This window comes from Arachis stenosperma, chromosome 9 (genome assembly GCF_014773155.1).
Source record: "Arachis stenosperma cultivar V10309 chromosome 9, arast.V10309.gnm1.PFL2, whole genome shotgun sequence".
Lineage (NCBI taxonomy): Eukaryota > Viridiplantae > Streptophyta > Magnoliopsida > Fabales > Fabaceae > Arachis > Arachis stenosperma.
In genome coordinates, this window is record NC_080385.1 from 13,150,281 (window position 1) to 13,171,002 (window position 20,722).

Sequence of the window (20,722 nt, forward strand, 5' to 3'; positions counted from 1 at the left end):
TCCTCACCCGCGCGTGATTTCCAACCATAAATATCTCACTATCGGAGCGTGACGTGTACCAAAGCGAAACCCACGTAGACCCCACCCATGATCCTTACGCAAAAATCTCACAAGCCCCCTCGATGCTCGCCACGTGTCCCGTACACCCACTTTCACTACAGTGCATTCGTCCTCTTTATATATTAACCCTCCTCTTCCTAAAAAAGAAAGAAAGAAAAAAAGAAATGAAAAATTAAATCCCAACCCACCCATTTCTCTCTGTGTCTGACACTCACTCTCATACAAAGAAGAGAAAATAAAACACACTACAGAGACTCACGTTCACACATAACAGAACAGAAACCATCACTATAACAATAATAACCATAACCGCCCTTCTCTCTCCGCATCTTCTTCTCTTTGTGGTGGTTATTGATGGTGTCGATTAATGGGATGGAGCAGAACAACGTGATCGCACCGTTCGTTATAAAGACATATCACATGGTCAACGATCCGAGCACCGATTACCTTATAGCATGGGGCCCAGCGAACAACAGCTTCATCGTCGTCGACCCTCTCGACTTCTCTCAGTCTCTACTCCCTGCCTTCTTCAAGCACAACAACTTCTCCAGCTTCGTTCGCCAACTCAACACCTATGTTAGTGCCACCATCTATCTAATTCTTTCAATTCAATCCAATCTATACTCACTTCCCAAAACTCGGTTTATCTTATTTTCTCGACAACCGGGTATTGATATTTGATCATGTTTTTCTTTTTTCTTTATAGGGTTTCAGAAAGGTGGATCCAGATAAGTGGGAGTTTGCAAACGAGTGGTTTCTGAGAGGGCAGAAGCACTTGCTGAAGAATATAGTTAGGAGGAAGCACGGCACGAGGAGCTATAATTCTTTGCATTTCAACAACCACCACCACGGTGGCAAGCAGCAGATTTTAGCGGCGGAGGAGCTCGACGATGAAGCCATGATGGTGGAGATAGCGAGGCTGAAGGAGGAGCAGAAGGCTTTGGAACAAGAGCTTCAAGGGATGAACAAGAGGTTGGAGACAACCGAGAAGAGACCACAGCAAATGATGGCTTTTCTATGCAAGGTCGTCGAGGATCCCGAGGTTCTATCCAGGGTTCTTCTTGAGAGGGAGACCAGGCAAATCGCCGACAAGAAGCGCCGCCTTATCACGGCTGCGACCTCCTCGTCTTCGTCTTCTGGTGTTGCCGTCAAGACGGAACTCGAGGAGGAGGAACCAACTGTCGGGAATATAATATCTTCTTCGCCAGAAACCGGCTTCGAAATTGATAATTTTTGCCACGTGGCGTCGCCGTCTCCGCCGCAGGAGGCGGCGCTGGTGGCCATGGGGTGGTTGGGGCAGCCGCGGCCGAGGATTGGTCATCACTACCAACAGCAGGGGCATAATGGATATAGAAGTTATAATAACAATTATAATTATAGTTCCGCCGCCACACCGAAGCCGTTGACGGTGGTTCCTCCGACGGCGCCGCCGCAGGGTAATGGCACTGGTGGAGGAAAAGGTCACGTGAACTTTTTTAGTGAAATGGCGGCGGAGAATAGTCCACGGCCACCTTATCCGTTTTCACTATTAGAAGGTGGATTCTAAGATTGTATCTATTTTTGTTAGATTTTTACAATATCATGCATTTTATATTCTATCTATAGTAATTAGTAAATTCTAGGGATATATTTATATATATATATTTTAACATTTACCTTTTTTTTTCTCTTTCTTTTCTTTGTTCATACTTCATGTGGTTCTTATTTTCGGTTTTGTCTCCCTAATTATTATGCTAAAAGAAAAAGAAAAGGACATGAAGATCATATCTTCAACAAATTATCGTTAGATATTTGAGTTTGGGTTTTGTCATTAGTATATCTTTTGGTAAAATATGCTAAAAATAATAAGAAGAAGGAGAATGTGTTGGTGGACACGCATGCATATCTGAAAAACATGCAAAGATTATAATATATTAAGATGTAAAGTAAAAGTAAAAATTTAGACTTTCTTCACTAAGGAAAAAAAAAAAAAGAAAGAAAATTAAAATCATCATTAACTTGCTGAAAAGATTATCGCAATTGGATCTATTACATTGATAAGGGCACGCATTTCGAATTTTAAAAGGCCAGGATGCATATATATGGAAGCAGGCGTCCATAACATATAGGAGAAATTAAACACTAGCTAGCAAATTCAAGTAGCTATACCTTTAATTTCATTTCTTTTAATTGTTTAGTTCCCAGTTGTTGAATTTCGTTAGTTTAATTGAAATTTATTTAAATCCAGAAATAAATGGTATGTGTTTTTATTAATGATTAAGCCTTTTTGTCTATTTGTTTAAAATTAAACTAATTTTGGTTCATTTATGTGTTATTTGAGATTCACTTGATGCTGTTGATAAGTATTGACCAAATTTTTTATTCATTAAGTAATTTCAGTTTATTTCTTAGTTTATTTGAGATTCATTTGGATCCAGAAATGAATTCGATGTGTTTGTGTTAATTGAGGTTCATTTGATGCTACTAATAAGTATTGACCAATTTTTTTAGCAAAAAAAAAAATAAAATTATTCACTATTACTTTATTCAATTGCATTAAATTCTATTCTATTTAATTCAATATGTTCAAATTTGAACAAACAGTCCAAAAAAACTTAATCATTAACAAAAACATGTCATATTTCTGGATCCAAATAAATCTCAATTAAACTAAAAATTGAATCAAAATTATTTAAAGAATAAAAAATTTGGTCAATACTTATCAATTGCATCAATTGAACCTCAATTAGCATACAAATGAATCAAAATTAGTTCAAATTTAAACAAACAATAAAAAAGACTCAATCATTAACAAAAACACATCGAATTCATTTCTAGATCCAAATGAACCTTAATTAAATTATGAAATGAACCGAAATTATTTAAGGAATAAAAAATTTAATCAATATTTATCAGCAGTATCAAGTGAATCTCAATTAATATACAAATAAATCAAAATAAATTAAGAAATGAATTGAAATTATTTAATGATAGTATCAGAAAAAATCAGGACTAATAAAGATCGATGTTTGCAAAATATTGGTATTATTGGTGATGAAAATAATGAAAAAGGAAAAGAAAAAGAAGAAGATGCAACATTGAAAAAAAGAAGAAGGAAACAAAGAAGAAGAAGGAGAAGGAAGTGCGCACGATTTGAAAAGTTGTTATAATAATTTAGTTAAACTTAATTAAGTATTTTGCATGAAAAGAGAGTTTTATTTTTTTTAGTCAACAAAAAAAACTTTTTTTTTAATAATTTATGCAAATTATTATTTTAAATTATACCGTTTCTAAACTTTTAATAGAAATAGACAAATACGAACAAATTGTCTGTCCATTATATATATATATATATATATATATATATATAAACTCTAACATTATATTATAAAATTATTTTTTTTAAAATTTAAACAAATAAAAAGATTCACATAATATATATATATATATATATATATATATATATATATATATATATACTTTTTTGTATATATTTATTTTTAATAAATCTATTAGAGATTTAATATAAATGATAATGCCAATATCGATATATTTCTATTTAGAAATTATTTTATTCAAATAATAATAATGCAATTAGTCTGCATTGGCTTTGTATAACTAATATTGGTGCCTTTAGTTTAAAAATTAAAAGATAAATTATAAATAATTAAGAGCACTTTTAGAAATATAAACTGTGATCAGATGCTAACATTATTATCAAGTCTCACATGGCCTAAAATTCAAAATTTGAGAGCCTTTATAAATGTGAAGTAATTCTTATTTTTTAAGTTATTTGTAGGATAAATTAAGCTTATTTATTTTTTTATATGACATCAGAACTTGATTAAAAGTTGTTATTATTGAGTCACTTTCACACCACCTAAGGTCATCCTTAAATTTTCATATTTTAAGTCTTTGTCAAGTCCTAAAATGAGAAAATTTTCAAGGCTCACATTTTCCTAAATAAAAAAATGATAACCTTTATAAGGAATTAAGAATAATTAAGGTACCGGCAACGATTATTTCTTAAACTAATTTTTGGGATAAATTAGATGATCTACTTATTTTCTTATAATTATTTTAGTAGTAAAGATATTGTCGATAGTAATTAGAAAATGTCCACGTTAATCTTTTCTATTAAAAAAAAATTAAAAATACACCAACAAATAAATTTAAACACGCTTAGTTAAAGGAGAGCAAAAATATTATAAAAATGAATATTTTTATTTTTTTCAATTAATATTATCAAGTTTATTTTTTATTATAATCTTTTTACATATGTTTTTTTAAAGATTATATTATGAAAATTATATTTAATAATATCAATTGAGAAAAAAATTTAAAAGATCATTTTTCAAATACCATATAATTAAGGTACAATAATAATATTCAAATACATTTTTCCAATGGAAATGATATTAAAAAGCAAAAAAAAAAAATCTAATAACAAAAAGAAAAAGAAAACGAAAAACTTAAAAAGGTAGGAAAAAGGCAAATTAGAATTCAATCATTGCGTTGGAAAAACTTCATCTTCATTCTGATAATGCTGATATCTACATATGAATACTTGCATCATAATTATTTGGGTTGGATCTTGCACTGCACCATTATTATTATTATTATTAGTTAGAGGTGAATTTATTATCTTATTCATGAAAAAAAAAGGTTAAAAACTAAAAACTAATATAGTTTCAACTTTCAAGAATGTGCCATTGAAGAGCAGCTAACTAAAACCATTATTTTGCGACAGCAGAAGATTCCTTCTTTAGAAGAATATTCGGCTCTATTAATTTTCAGGCAAAAAGTAAAATTAATAAAAACTCACTTGCAAATATCTTTATATAAAATTATTAATTAATAATTATTAAATAATTTGATATATTTGACTAATTTATTATTTATTAGTTTTTGTCTATTTACTTCACATAAAAATAATTATATATAAGTATTTACCAATAAAATTATATATTTATGATTGAAAAATTAAATGTAATTATTATTATAAAATTATTTCTTTTAGAATTACATGGGATATAAATGATCTTTTATTTTAAGTATTTAACACATCTTTTTCATACAAGTAGAGAAAAAATAGGTTAAACAATGTGTAAGGAACTTACATTTGGTCTCTGTTTAGTTTGATTTATCTGACCTATTACAAAATAGGTTTAAATTTGAGACTTTTTAAAAAAAAATCTAAGTTTGTTAATATATAAATAGATCCATAGGAATTACATAGTTCAGATTACAGTTATATATGATGATTATTGGCTTTTCCAAATGAATTCTGATTCCTGAGGCTGTCTCCAATTCTTAATTAGCTAATAAACCCTAAACTCTTGTTGAATACCAAATGAATGGGAAGTGTTTAGGATTATCTCTCTTCATTTAGTTACTTGGGGCTTGTTACAACATCATTTCATCAGAATATGCATGATTTGTTTTTATCGGTTCAATTAGTTGAATGTGTGGATGACTGCTGAATTTCTTGATTAAGGGTTCAATTTCATCTTTGAAATTATAAGTATGAATCAAGTGACAATGATATATGGTATTGGCTTTCAAATATTAAATTTTGTTTTTGTGAATATTTTTTTATTAATAAGCTAAAGTCCTGGTCAAATTCGATCCAAATTAAGAGAGCAAGACCAGGAAGTAGAAAAGCCATAGTATATAGACGTGGTTGCTAACAGACAACCAAGTTTCATTAAATTAAGGATTAGTGTTTCATTGTTAGCATTGTACTCTATATCTTTTTTTTTTATTGTTATTATTTTATCTTTTTAAGTTATGTTAGTGTATGTCTGGTTGGGAGGAAAAACAGAGTGGAAACTTTTATGAACAATTTAATGTATAAAATAGAAAAATTATGAATAGAACTCGTTTTTTTTTAATTTATATTGTACATGCATGAATCCCTTAATAATTAAACATCCTCTAGAAATCAAATTAATTTTTTTGAGAAAGGGGCAAAGGTAATAAATAATAAAAAATACGAGTGTTATGAAATTATTTTTTCAAAAATTTAAATTAATAAAAAAAGACAACATAAATGATGATATCTTTAACACGTTTTCTAAAACAAAAGTCTCTTTTAAATTTATTTGATATTTTAAATTTTTTTATTATTTATCTTATATTTTTTTTAAATTTATCAAAAATCGAACTCTACATTTTTAAATATAAAATTTTGATATTATATCAATTTTTTTTTAAATTTAGACTAATAAAAAGAGATAACATAAATGATTATATCTAATAGAATTAGAGTCCATGTAACTTAACTTCAATTCATAAAAAATAGTATGATTAAACAGCCAAAGAAAAATGCAAATGAAAACATAAATATATTAGTATAGAAGCAATATTCAACACATAATTACGTAAACGTACTGAAAACATTAAATGATCATTTTAGCAGCGAAAACAAAGATGAGATTCATTTCAGGTTCCTGCATGAACCCACATGAGTCGCTAGCTATGACTTTTGTATAATTTGAAAGGGTACTTTGACTCAATTCTTCACCTTTATAAATGTCATCATATATAATAAAAAAATTAAGAAGCTAATAAATTTTGTAATTTGTAGTAATTAATTAATTATTATTAATATTTTAATAGTATAAAATTATATTTAATAATGTAAATTTTTTTTATTGATTAAATATAGACTAAATTTTAATAAAAGTATTCACCCTTTAACTTTTTTTTTATAATCAATTCTTCAATCATTTAATAGTATGATTTTTTTAATAAATTTATATATCTTGTATTCTAAAAGTATATGTTAAGTTTATAAATTAAATTTTTTTTATTAAAAGTATAAAAAATTTAAAATTTTAATATATTTATTTTGTAATTATTAAATGAAAACATTTAAAAATTTTTATTAGTGATAAGTTTATCAAGCGTAAATATTAGATAAAATCTTTTTTTTATCATTATTTATTAATATCCGATGAAACTTGTAGTTCAAACTATAGCTATGATGATATTCTTATTATTTTGGTAAATATTAATGTATATTATATTCTCAAATACTCAAAATTATACTGTTAAAAAATGAGTAGAAGTATGATTATTTAATTTTTTTAAAGAAAATCATATAAAAAATTAATAACAATATAATAATAAATAGTGTATAGGATGGACCTCTATGTTATGATTGTTATCCTTTTAATTTGTTGCTATGTGATATGGCTATGTCCTATGTCTAATATATAATACGTGCCCACCTTTCCTTGTCCCCTTCTCTGCCACCAGAAATTCATGACCTTGCTTCATCGCTAGGTTCCCGTTCTTCATGCGCTCCTTCCCAATCCTCATTATTTTCCCACACTTTGTATATACATACTTTTATTTTAAATGTTCCTAGATATTCTAATAATTTTAAGTAATCTCAATTATAAAAAATATATATGATATATATTAATTAAAATTATTAGAACATCGGTATTTTAAAAATATTTAAAAAATCCATAATTTTAGTTTTTTACATCTCCCGGGAAACAAGAAAGATTGAAAACGCAGGTCTATTATTATTCTTTGCTTCTAGCTAGCTAGGCTTTATAACCAATAAAAACTACCTACTACATAAATTATGAGAAAACAGCAAAGAAAACAACACTAACTCCAAAAAAACAAATATAATAATAAGGCACAATACTGCTATTGGCTCAAGAGAATATACTACTTTTTAATCACCCATTATGTTGGAGAAATTGTTAATTCTTTATGCATGTACGAATAACTCTATTTATTGTAATCTTGATGTATCTTTATATATAGTAGTCGGCAATTTTATATTCAAGATGGTTATATTTTTGTTTGGCGATGAATCGAAAAAGTATACTACAGTGTAGCTTGAGCGTGAAGCTTTACGTTAGCTTTTTGAACTTCATTTTGAAAATGTTAAACACTTATATATATTATTTCTTTTAAACTTATATCCAGACTTGTTATAGCTTATTTTTTATCTTTTCTTTATAAAATTATAAAATAAAAAAATACTCAAAATACAAGCCAAATTATATTTCCATAATAATTGCATTGGATTTGGATTTTATATGCTTTTGACGATGAATTATCAGATGAAGTAGAGTAATATTACTTCATGCCAAAATAGTATCGTTTCGCTAATAACATAATGACATATTGGTTGATGTTATAAGTTTCACTATTATAAAAAGTCAAAAACAATCTTATCAAAAAAAAAAAAATTACTTTCCTTTTTCTTTCAAAATTAAATTAAAAAAAAAAAGCTCAAATCCTCCTCTTTTCCTTTTCTCTCTTACAGTTTTTTTTCCAACGATAACATTTCTTCGCACAGTTGTCTCCGCCACCACGGTACAATCGGTCTTTAGCTATCACCGTTTGCTACATTTCTTCCATTCCTTGTTTGCATGAAACATCTCTCGCCATCGAATACGCTGTTCTCATTTTTATCCACAATTTCTCGCAAATTAAGATTTTTTTTCTAATGATTTTAGATTTTTTTTTGTTAGTTTTTTTTTTAATGTTTCTTTCTGTTATATTTTAAATATTTTTTAATGATTTTTAATGTTTCTTTTTATTATAAAGTTGATCAATTTATTAAAATGTTGATCGAAAAAAATATTCGTTATCTATACTTTTTTTGTGAAAAATAATATCCGATTTATTACTTTCTTTAGTAATTCATAACTATATCACAAAATGCAAAAATACTTGATCATGATTACACTGCTTATGACTTATGAGATGAGCTATTCTCCCATTGGTTTGGTATTGAATAAGAATGAAAATCATGATAATAAAGAGATTAGCGAATAACCAATAAAAGAGGCCCACGCCTTGAGGGAGAACCGGATCGGGTCAAAGATTATGAGGTGTGAACGCTCGGAATTGATCACGTGGGACCCGACCCATGACAAGCCAGCTGGGGAACTGGGACACGCGTCACGATGCAAGAGCATCTTGGTGGTGATAGTGGGACCCACTATGAGTTTCCAATAATAGAAGAAAAAGGGCAAGAAATATATTGGAAGAGGAATGGTGGGTCCCACGTGCATGAGATGGGACAAAACCCTTGGGTCTTTTCGCTTTTTTTAGAATAGGGGACCCCTCATCGGCTCGTGCAACGCACGTGGGGGCCACCACGATCGAGGGGACACGTGGCTGCGTATCAGTGAATGGTTTTTAATTTAGTTTTTAGTTTTTACCGCCTCACATGAGTGATGAGCGACGATATGGTGCTTCTCTGTCACACACTATTGTGGTGGGCGTTGCACCCATCACCTCCATTACTCTTTTGGCTCCACCACGTGTTTTATCCACAGTTGATCAACAGTATTTTATATGTATTTATTTAACTCTTGTAAAAAACATAAAATAAATCATTTTAATCTTTTAAATTTTAAATTTTTATTTTAAAGAATAAAATATAATTTTTTAATTTTTAATATTTTTTATTTTTTTATTCTATCTATAAAATAAATTAAAAGATCATATTTTATTTTTTAAAATAAAATTTAAAATTTAAAAGATCCAAATTCAACATAAAAACATAACAATATATATTTATTTATATTTTTACTGAGATTTATTTATTTTATTGTCCAATAAAAATATTGTACAATATATAATATATTAGAATAAACAATAAATAGATTTCTGATTTTTTATCCCAAAAATAAATAAATTTTTGACTAATTAAAAATATAAAAATATTTTTTATTTTTTAAAATGTGAGATATTTAAGTCTTTTTAAAAAATTGATTTGTCTTTTATATACTTTAGACGAAAAAACTTAAATGTCTTATATTTTAAAAAATCAGTAATATTTTTGTATTTTTAATTAATTAAAAATTTATGTGTCTTTGAATTAAAAAATTAGAAATTTATTTTTTTTTTATTTATAAAACACAACATAAATAGTTTTAACCTAAAAATATCAAATGTATGATCTATTTTGTTAGGCTTCGGTCAATTTTTGTTAATTCTTTTTCATTTTTAGAGTCCTAACCCTAAATAAAGTAGGAGATAGATTTTTAGAAGCTTTTAAAAATAAAGGATTAAACAGAATTAATTAACTCGTAAACTCTCTACATTCACTTCGGCTCAGAGTTTTGTTATTGATGGTAGGAACGATGACACAAAATTTTATTAGTCACTTATTTAGCTAACGTACATTTTTTTTATTATTAAAGATAAAGTGATTCGAATTTGTAATCTTTTAGTTGAATATAAAAAAATTATGCTATTTTATTTATAACTCATTGATAAGTTAAGTACATTAAAACAAAAATAATTAATAAATTATATATTTAATTAAATTAGTTGTAACTTTAAAACTTTAGAAATGTTACCTGAAATAGATTGGCATACTTAGCTTAGTTAGCATTTATGATTAATAATTAGTTACTAGTTATTGTATTCAATTAACTTAAGATATTTATCATATAAGTTGATATATATATATATATATATATATATATATATATATATTAGTAGGTAAATTCTACTCAACCTTTTTTAAAATAATATGTAAGTTATTTTTTATGATGTGTTACACTCTAATTGGTCATTATCTTAACCATAGTTTGATTATTTTGTAATTACTATTTGAGATGGGTAATGATATAATTTCTTAAAATATCAAAAACTCTGTTCTCATTGAAGCACCTTTCTAACTCCTCCATTCTTTCTTCGTCACGTAGCTTCTAATCCTTCCAAGCATGTCGTCGACGTCTGTGACAAGAAGGACAGTCGTCATCTACGGTCCTATCATGCAATTTCTCTTTTTTCAGTGCATCATTCTTAACGACGTCTTTGAATTTCCTTTGTCAGTAACTTTGCCGTCCTACATATATTCATATGTAAAATATAATATAATAAAATAAATTTATTCAGAGTACTTAGAAATATAATTAAAATAAAGAATATACAAATATAATAATAAAATTTGTACTCTAAACAAGTAAACATATCTTTTATCGTACATAAATTATTTAAAAAATAAATAAATTGTTAAAATTAATAACATAAATTTAAAATGATAAAATTCGACTTTCTTACAAATATTTTTTATAGTATTTTTATTCTTTTAATTTTTAATTTATTAGTACTTTATTATTTAATTAATGATTAAACAAATTATTTTTATGAGAAATTATTTTTTGTATTAACTTAAAAAAAACCAATATAACAGTTTAAAAAAATGTAAAAATGACATTTTAAATAAAAAATATTTAATATTAAAAATTTTTAAATACAAAAATAAATTGTATAGATATTTAAGAGATAAATATAAAATACATGTTTAAAATAAATAAAGCAGATAAAAATAATTCTTTATTTCTCGTGAATATGTCTAAAATAAATAAAACAGACAAAAATAATTCGTTATTTCTCATGTGTATTCCCTCTTTATTTATGGTGAAGATGTTTAAAATAAATAAAGTAGACAAAAATAATTTGTTATTTCTCATGAGTACTCCCATTTTATCTGTTTTATTTATTTTAGGCATGTATTTCATAGGGATAAGTATTGTTTTGGTCCCTCACGTTGAGAGTTGGAATCGAACTCGTCCCTGATCTAGTTTTCGATTTAGAATCGTCCTTAACATTTTTTTCGTATTAAAATCATTATTTTCTACTTTTATTTTTTGTTTTTACCAAATTACCCTTTATTATTAAAAAATTATAAAAAAAATAATTATAAAATAAATAAAAAAAGAAGAAAAGTGGGTGGGGGAAGGGGAAGTCCGCGAGAAAAAGGGAGGGGGAGAAGGAAATCGGAGGGAAAGGGGCCGCGCTCCACGCCGTCCGGTCGCACCGCCGTTGCGCCGTGCTCATCCCGCCGCGCCTCGCCGCCAGATCCGCGCCTCACGCCGTCACCCATGGAGCCACGAGCTGCGCCGGTCGCCGCCGCACCACACCGCACCAACCCACCACCGCTTCTTCTTCTTCTTTTTCTGTAAAATCTGTGAATTTTTTGGTGAAATCGGTGAATTTTCTATTGAAGATGATGATAACCATGAAGAGTGGGGTGAGGGGTGGGGTGAAGGAGTGGGGTGAGGTGAGGGGTGAGGGGGGATTACGATGAGGAGGTGAGGGAGTGGGTGAGGGGGAGGCGGTGAGGGCTGAGGGGTGGGGGGAGGCAGTGAGGGGTGACGGGTGAGGTGAGGGTGGGGGGGTGAGGTGTTGAGGGGTGGGGGGAAGGCAGTGAGGGATGGCGGGTGGGGGGTGGGAGGCGGGAAGGGGAGGAGGGAGGGGGGACCGGGGAAGGGGAGGAGGAGGGGGAGGCGGGAAGGGGAGACTGGGGGTGGGGGTGGGTTGGTGGTGGGGGGAGGGGGAGACCGGGGTGCGGTGGGGGAGGGGAGGGGGAGAAGAGGAGACCGGGGTGGGGGTGGGGGTGGGGGTGGGGGGGAGGGGAGGGAGAAGGGTATTTTTGTCCAAAAAAATAAAAAGGACGATTTTAATACGAAAAAAACGTTAAGTACGATTCTAAATCGAAAATTAGATCGGGTTCGATTCCGACCCTCAACGTGAGGGACCAAAACAATATTTATCCCTATTTTATATTTATCTCTTAAATATTTATACAATTTATTTTTGTATTTAAAAATTTTAATATTAAATACTTTTTATTTAAAATGTCATTTTTAGATTTTTTTTAAACTGTTATATTGGTCTCTTCTTTAAGATAATACAAAAAATAATTTCTCACAAAAATAATTTTTTAATCATTAATTAAATAATAAAGTACTAATAAATTAAAAATTAAAAGAATAAAAATACTATAAAAAGAATACGATAAGAAAATTGGATTTTATCATTTTAAATTTTTATTATTAATTTTAATAATATATTTATTTTTAAATAATTTATGTATGATAAAAAAAATATGTTTACTTGTTTAGAGTACAAATTTATTATTATATTTATATGTTCATGATTTTAATTATACTTTTAAGTATTCTAAATAGATTTATTTTATTATATTATATTTTACTTATGAATGTATATTTCATTATATAATTAAATAAAAATATATTTTTTTAATGAAAAAATTTAATAACTAAACTAACTATTAATTATATTGGTAAGAAGTGATTCACGGCAAAAAGAGGAATAGAATGAGACGATAGGAGATAGCGATGACCGGGAAGAACGGGCAATGGAAATTCAATAACCTCGCTAGAGAATGATGCATTGAAGAGAGATTGCGTGAGAGGGCGGTATATCGCAACGACGTCGGCGCTGCTTCTTATCATCACCGCGACAGCGATGTTTGCAAGGACCAAAGTTACACGATGAAAAAAAATGGAGAAGTGAAGATATGCTTCGGGAGTGAAGTTTTAATATTTTAAGAAATTATATCATTACCCATATCAAACCATAAATTACAAAATAACCCAATTATGATTAAGATAATAACCAATTCAAATGTGACACATCATGAAAAGTAACTTACATGTTATTTTAGAGGAGTTGATTAGAATTTACCAAATTAATAAGGTTCGCTAACTAATTCTGTTAGCTAACTAATTCTGTTAGCTTGGCATTTTATCCAAATTACTTTTTCTCTCTACTAAATAGATTTTAGAACTTTCTTTCTACTTACCTTTTTATTTTTTTTCTATCATTCAAATTTTACAACTTTTGTTCAGTTTCCACTTTCACAAAAAAAATGAATAATATTACAAATTATATATTTTTTAAGATGATCAAGAATATAATCTTCAGGATATTTATAAGTGGGAGACTCACATTTTTTATTTTTTGAGCTAGCTAATTTTTAAAGTTAAATTAGTTTTATTCAATTTTAGTGAAAATATTGCTATATAATATTTGTTTAACAATGTTTGATCCATTTATTTATATTTGCATTTTTTGGTGTATTTTAGTTTCTTTGTGAGTGAATTAATTGAACATATAAAAATTAAAAATTAGTCATAATACATTTATATATTTTGAGTAAAAATACTATTTGATTTAATAAAAATTTAATTTAAAATTAAATATAAGATTATTATACATAAAATGAATTTTTTTTAACAGAATAAAAATGTCACTTAATATTAACATCTTTTTCTTTCTTTTCACTTTTTCATTTAAATATACAGGTTTTTTTTTCAATTGATTAAAATTTAACTCATTTTCTTCCATTCTGATCTCCTCTCTTTCTAAGAAGAAAAATATTAGATAAGTATTGTAAAATTTCGAATTTTTGAAAAATAAATAAATAAATTTTAAAATTCAAGGAGTAAAGTCAGGTAATACCCAGACCTTTAGTACGATCATGAGGTGCTAAAAGTTAGGGTGTTACATTATGGTATTAGAGCAGTTTGTTTCTGTTAAAGCATTAAGAATGGAATAACTATGCTTCATTGCATACTCTGAGTATCTGTCATGCTTAGTGACTTGTTCTGATAACAAGAGTTTAGATTTTATATTCATGACTGTCTATAATTAACGCTGTTAACTTATCATTGCATATCTCATTGTGTTGGCAAACTTAATATTAATGCTTTATGTACATAGAAACATCTAATAGGTTATCATAAACTGAATGTGCCAAACCTTTCTGTTTCTTTCCTTTGATGTTTTGAAAGTGAAGTTGATGTAAATCTTTTCTATTTTATATCAACTAGCAGGAGGACCCGTGCAAACTGTATGGGATTACAATTGTACGAACACACATGAAAAATAAACTATTCAATAATTATCTTCCCAAATCAAAGTCATATGCAAGTTAAAACAGTATTAAAAGACTCAAAATTAAAAGAAAAACACAGTCATATTTAAAGAGAAAAAGTATTAATTAAATAACTTCCTCTATTGAATTAGATATCCAATCAATCAAATATAGCCATATTCAAACGTGATAATGTTCTAAAAAGAAATAGAATAAATGATCAAGCTAAATAAAATTAGTTTAAAAAAGTTAATGATCATACCAGAATTAAATAGTTAGAAAAGTTAATGATCAATCCTAATCAGGATCTAACACATTCGTAATAATGATATAAAAAAAGAAACATCTGATTGCAAGAAGTATAAAATTAACTGGGGGAGTGAGATAACCAAATATCATATTAAGTTGATTGTTTACATCTTATAACAAAAAGTACTTAAGTTAACCAAAAAATTCACATCCCATACATATTTTGAATTTTAGATAATGAAAAATCCAGGGTCCAAAATAGAATACATATCCCAAAATTAATAAGAGAAAGTCTCAAAGCAGCTGAATAATTACTTTCTAACCACAGAAACCTGAATCAAATGATCTTCGTTCGAAACACTACTAAATACACATAAATATCCAGACCTAAGTTTATGCATCCTGACAAAATCTTTTCATTTGGGTCCGATTTTGTACTCTCGATTCCTGCCCTTACTTTTCAAGACATGCATTGCAAAGGTTTTAGCAATCTTTGAGTCCTTAACAGTAAATTTTCAATCTTCCAATCCTCCACTCTTAAGTAGTAATTTAGCAAACTCACAGGGAATATACTGTTTAAAAAAAAAAGTTAGAAATACCTCATAAAAAATAAATTCACCAATAAGTATGAAACAATAATTACAGAAACTTACAAATCGATCAGCCTTCATATCATACTCAGTCAACCTCTTGCTGTGATGTTCAGCAACACATCTATATATTTCAATTTTAATTGATAGGAAAAATATAAGGAAACTAAAAATGGTAACAGTGAAAGATGTAAGAACAATCTAATATTAAACCAGAAAAAATTAACACACCCTCTTTTTTTGTTATTGACCTCTTCTTGGCAGTAGTTCCATTGGAAGTGTTCTTCAAAATTCTTTGCACACCAGAACTTCAAGTGTAATAAAAAAAATAAAATAAAGAACAATGAGAAAAGAAATAGATAATAGACGAAGAGAATAATAACATTATATTACACAATAAATTATATATATATATATATATATATATATATATATATATATATATATATATATATTGAAATAAATATGCTTATAAATACAGTAGTTAAAATATAAGATGTATAAAACTAAAAATAATTAAGAATTTTAAGAAAAAAGGAAAAACTGTAAACTCTAACCTTTTCATATGACCATGCATCTTATTATCTTTTATACCATATGAAACATCCTCCAGTCCATCAAAGTAATTCAATCCCAACTCATCTTGAATTACTTTTAGTAAAGATATATCAATAATATCTTTAACATAGTAAAAAGCATAAAAATCCATATAAATTGGTTTATTTCGCCTATCCACAGGAGCCACAAAAAATATGACACTTGTGACATGCATTAGACCAATCTTCACCACATTCTTGAACTTATAGAAAGCAAATAATTTGTCTATCTCACCGGAAGGTATCCAAATTTTGTTTCCTCGAATTTTTAATTTAAGCTTGATACAGTTGTCACAAATATCAATTAGGACAATTTCATGTTTCAGCTCGACCCCATATCTAGCAACTATTATCTCTGGAAGCAAAACATCATCCTAAAAACAAAAAGAGACTTATCATATACATTTAATTTTATTAATTCAGTTATATATGATTTATGTATTGATCACATGGCCCAAGATTTAAAAAAAAAAACAGAAATGATATATTAATCTAAATATATACCTGTCCTCTGTATGCACGAAACATAATTATTTCTTTCTTATCATTTTGCCAATGCTCTCTTGTGCCAAAGAAACGTCTAAATTAACCCAACTCAATATGTTTACAGCATACATAACAAGAAATCCTTAATAGAAAAGGAAAACAATATAATCTCAACCGTGTGCGATCACTTCTACGTGTAACAAGACTCATCGTAGGAAAATAATGCCCAAAAAACCTATTTCATCTATCTGAAAAAAGACAGACAAAAAAAAGAAAAAAAAGGAGTATTACATGAAAATATATAATCCTGCAGATTGGGAAAAATCAGTAGAACAGAAAAAAAAATAAAGATGCATAAGAACAAAAGGAGTAACCAGGGATAAATATTAAGATATTGCACAATTTTTAGTTAAAAAGTTTTTGACTAATAAGATGCCTAATAGCTACAAATTAGTAACTTACTAATATCTTTAGGATGATTTTTTTTATAGCATTAAAAATGTATTATTTGAATTTTTTGTTCAATATTTTTTTTATTGGATACAACATAGTAATACGAAATTAGTGAATTTGACATGGCCAATACAACGTGAATTAAACAGAATTAGTTAACCGAAAAAAAATTAAATAAAAAAAATATTTTTCTGTTATTATCATTTGAACTTCTATCATCTTATTATGTTATAATTTAGCATGTTACCTTAAATCTGGCTTAATAATAAGCAAAATCAGCTCTTATCCACACTTCAAAACCTGGTAACAAAAAGCATATAAAAAAAAGAAAAGAATAAGTTAATAAGAGTGAGATGTTGCACTCAACCAAGTATGAAACATGCCTTGTTGTGGAAATCAAATATTTCTTTCTTTCCTTTTGAATTGAGAACCAAGGTTTCCTTGAATGATACATGCATGTCCAAATATATGACAATATCTTATATTGGTTTATATTAATATCCAGCAACATGTCAGACAAACACAAATGTTACTTTTAGGAAGAAAATAATCATAAAGGATACTTGAACTCAGCACATTTACATAAACGTATTCAGTCGATATTTTTAAAATCTAAAACTGTAGTTGATAAAATTACCGAAATACAAACCACCAAAAAATGAGAAGAAAAGCAAAGGAAAAAAAGAGTGAACAGAAGAATGTGTTGAGAATGCAACGGTTAGGGCAAAAATTTAAAGTCTTCTTCTGGTGTCAGAAAATTTACCTTATCATCACGTCTCTTGCTCATTGGACGAACTATGTATTCTGGATCTCTCAAGAGCCCAAGCAAGAGTACTATCCGCCGAGAAACTGCCGGAGATATCTCGTTCGTAGGAATCGAAGGCGCCGGGAGACACCGCAGAGGACAAGAGTTCTGGAATTTGTAGGAGGATATAGGGTTTAACCCTGGTAATGTTGGGTGGTGGAGTTTCTGGATTGAGTGACGTGAGACACCAGAGAGAGATGACAGACGGTCACTCAGTTACTTCTTCTGAGTCAAAAACCACAAAAGACCCCTCCTATCATAATACACAAAATAAACATTGAGATATGAATGAAAAAAATAAACTTCATATAAATTTTTCATGAAAGGACATTTAAGTCAAAATTAACCAAAGACATGGAAAAAACCTAATAAACCTCGTTGTTATCATGAAGTTCGTCAATAGTGCATCTTCTAGTAAGCCGCATAAAATCATCTTCCAATGAAACACCCTTGCCCTCATTAGCAATAAACAATGGCTGTGTTCCATTGATATCTTGGTCAATCATACTAATCATCACAGAAGAAATACAGGAAAAAAGGAAAAATCAGTTAAAAAAAAAGAAAAAAAAAGAAACAGTATCAACAAAACTTAAAACACGAATAAAGAGAATAAACTGAAATTATATTAACCAAGCTAAAACTATAAACAAAAACATCAATCAACTAAACATGTCATCTAATAAGATACTATCCAATAACCTGTTTTTGAAATTAACTACTTCAGACAAGTCTGGATTAAAGAACAGTCGAGTAGCATGCATAACATTTTGGAGACCAACTTGTCTTACAAAATATCCAGCTAAATAAATAATAGATAAATAAGTAAATAAATAATTAAAAACATGGAACTAAACATAAAGCAAAGAAATTTCAGAAGAAATTGGGAAGAATAAACATTATAATATTGACTACCCCTAAAGAATTTAACTTTGGCAAGTTGGATCACAACAACTGGCTGCTCCATATAGCCAGAACCTAAGAAACGATGCACTTCATCCACATACTCCCCAAATAGAGCACAGCGTATTGTCAACCTGCAAAAAAAATATTTATTAACAAAATTAGATCCATTAACAATTCAACATAAAACACCAATAAAAACTAAAATACAAGTGCTTAACATAAATAATAGTTAATCAATACAAAACACAATCAACATCAGGCAGAAAAAAACAAACTCTTTTTTAAAATAACTCAAAAACGATCATCTTCATCACTTTCGCATCTTTCACATACTTTTTCTCTTCACCAACAGAAGTCAGCAAACCAATAACATCTATGCAAAAAAACAAACATCAATAAAATCATAGTTTAAAAGTGCACACTTCCATAAAAAATCAGCCAAGAAAAAAGGCAACAAACTGAAACAAAAAAGAAATAAAGGGCATAAGGAAGATTTAAAGTCACCTACCAACTAAGTAAACGTAATCTTCAGTCATTTTCAAGAGCTCATCAAAGGGACAGAAACTGAAACATGTCTTTGGGATATCATCGTCAGGGACAGGAATAACAGTTGTACGGTTAAGAAAAACCAACTTAAACTCATGTTCTGCTGCCCTATAATTGCCTTGGTTTGGAACAACACTAAAATATGACATCTGGTATGTTTGACCCTCAATAATACTCTCTTTAAACCTATTTATGAGCTGCTTCTTAACAGTTGCTAGTATTTTGTTAGACTGCACAAGAAAGCAACAACAAATTTAAAAAACAAAAAACAGTAACAACAAAGAAAAATAAAAGATGAAAGAAAACCGTAGATAAAATCAACCCAAGACCAACATTAAACATCCACTCACATCTCCATCAACAAGAACAATTTTCATTGAATTTGCAACTTCATGATTTCCAAAAGAAGGAACAATCCAAGTTCTTAGTACCCTAACTTTGAGTCTCCATGCCTCCCTTGGAGGGTGGATCTTAGAGATAGAATCAAATGGAGGAGGCATTGACTCAACCACCAAATACAATAGAAAAAACTAAAAAGATAAATACAAAACCAGAAACAAAGGATTTCAGAGAAGGAATGAGGTGCATTGAACCATACAACCAAGGAGTCCTTTTTATAGATAAGCTAACAAATCACCAAAATATTTAAATTTGAATTTGAATAATTCAAAGAAAGGGTGGGAAAACATGTATCACATAGCATACATCATCTATTACCTATCACGCACATATCCAACAACCACAATAAAAAATACCTATGCTATCCTCCCTGCGCAACAATTAAATAAGAAAGGACACATTCCAACAAATCTCATAGAATCATAATAATAATAATTATAAAGTAATAGAATAGTGTACCCTAAAACCCATTAACATCTAATCTACTTGAACATATGTGCATATGCATATGAGGCACACCCAAAAACACCTATAATGTAGTCATTGGGAACAAACTGAATAGAAAAAAACATCTATTAGCATATCTCACCTGACTAAATCCCAGAATTTCAGATGCATGGAAAGAAAAAATAAAAAAAAAATAAACAAAACATAAATATATCAATCAACAAATCAATTAGAATAATCATTCACAAACAGAATGGAAATAAAAAGAGTAGCAATATCAAAAGAATATTAAAATATTATCAAATAAATCAATTAAGCATTCAACCTAAATATATAACATTCAATAGAAAATAGTTAGAATATCTTCGTTAACTTATAATCAAATCAAATCCAATATAATTTCTCGGATAATGTAGTTCTAGTATAGATAGTAACAGTATATCTATACATATATTATATTAATTTAATATTAATATATCAAGTAAATTATAGTTGGTTGGCTTAGTGATTAGATAGATGCAATCTATAC

At 28.6% G+C, this 20,722-nt stretch overlaps 1 protein-coding gene across 1 annotated transcript; it reads left to right on the plus strand.

The window, feature by feature from the left end:
- Positions 1 to 213: 213 nt before the first annotated feature.
- Positions 214 to 1,715, plus strand: LOC130947363 (heat stress transcription factor C-1). The gene is made up of 2 exons (XM_057876048.1): positions 214 to 636; positions 767 to 1,715. Exons 1-2 carry the CDS (start codon positions 415 to 417, stop codon positions 1,604 to 1,606), a joined length of 1,062 nt encoding a protein of 353 aa, XP_057732031.1. The 5' UTR covers positions 214 to 414; the 3' UTR covers positions 1,607 to 1,715.
- The last annotated feature ends 19,007 nt before the right edge of the window (positions 1,716 to 20,722 follow it).

Coding starts and splice junctions, on each gene's coding strand:
- LOC130947363 (XM_057876048.1), top strand. CDS start 415: ATGGTGTCGATTAATGGGATGGAGCAGAACAACGTGATCGCACCGTTC. Junction 637..766: donor TTCGCCAACTCAACACCTAT/GTTAGTGCCACC, acceptor TTTTCTTTATAG/GGTTTCAGAAAGGTGGATCC.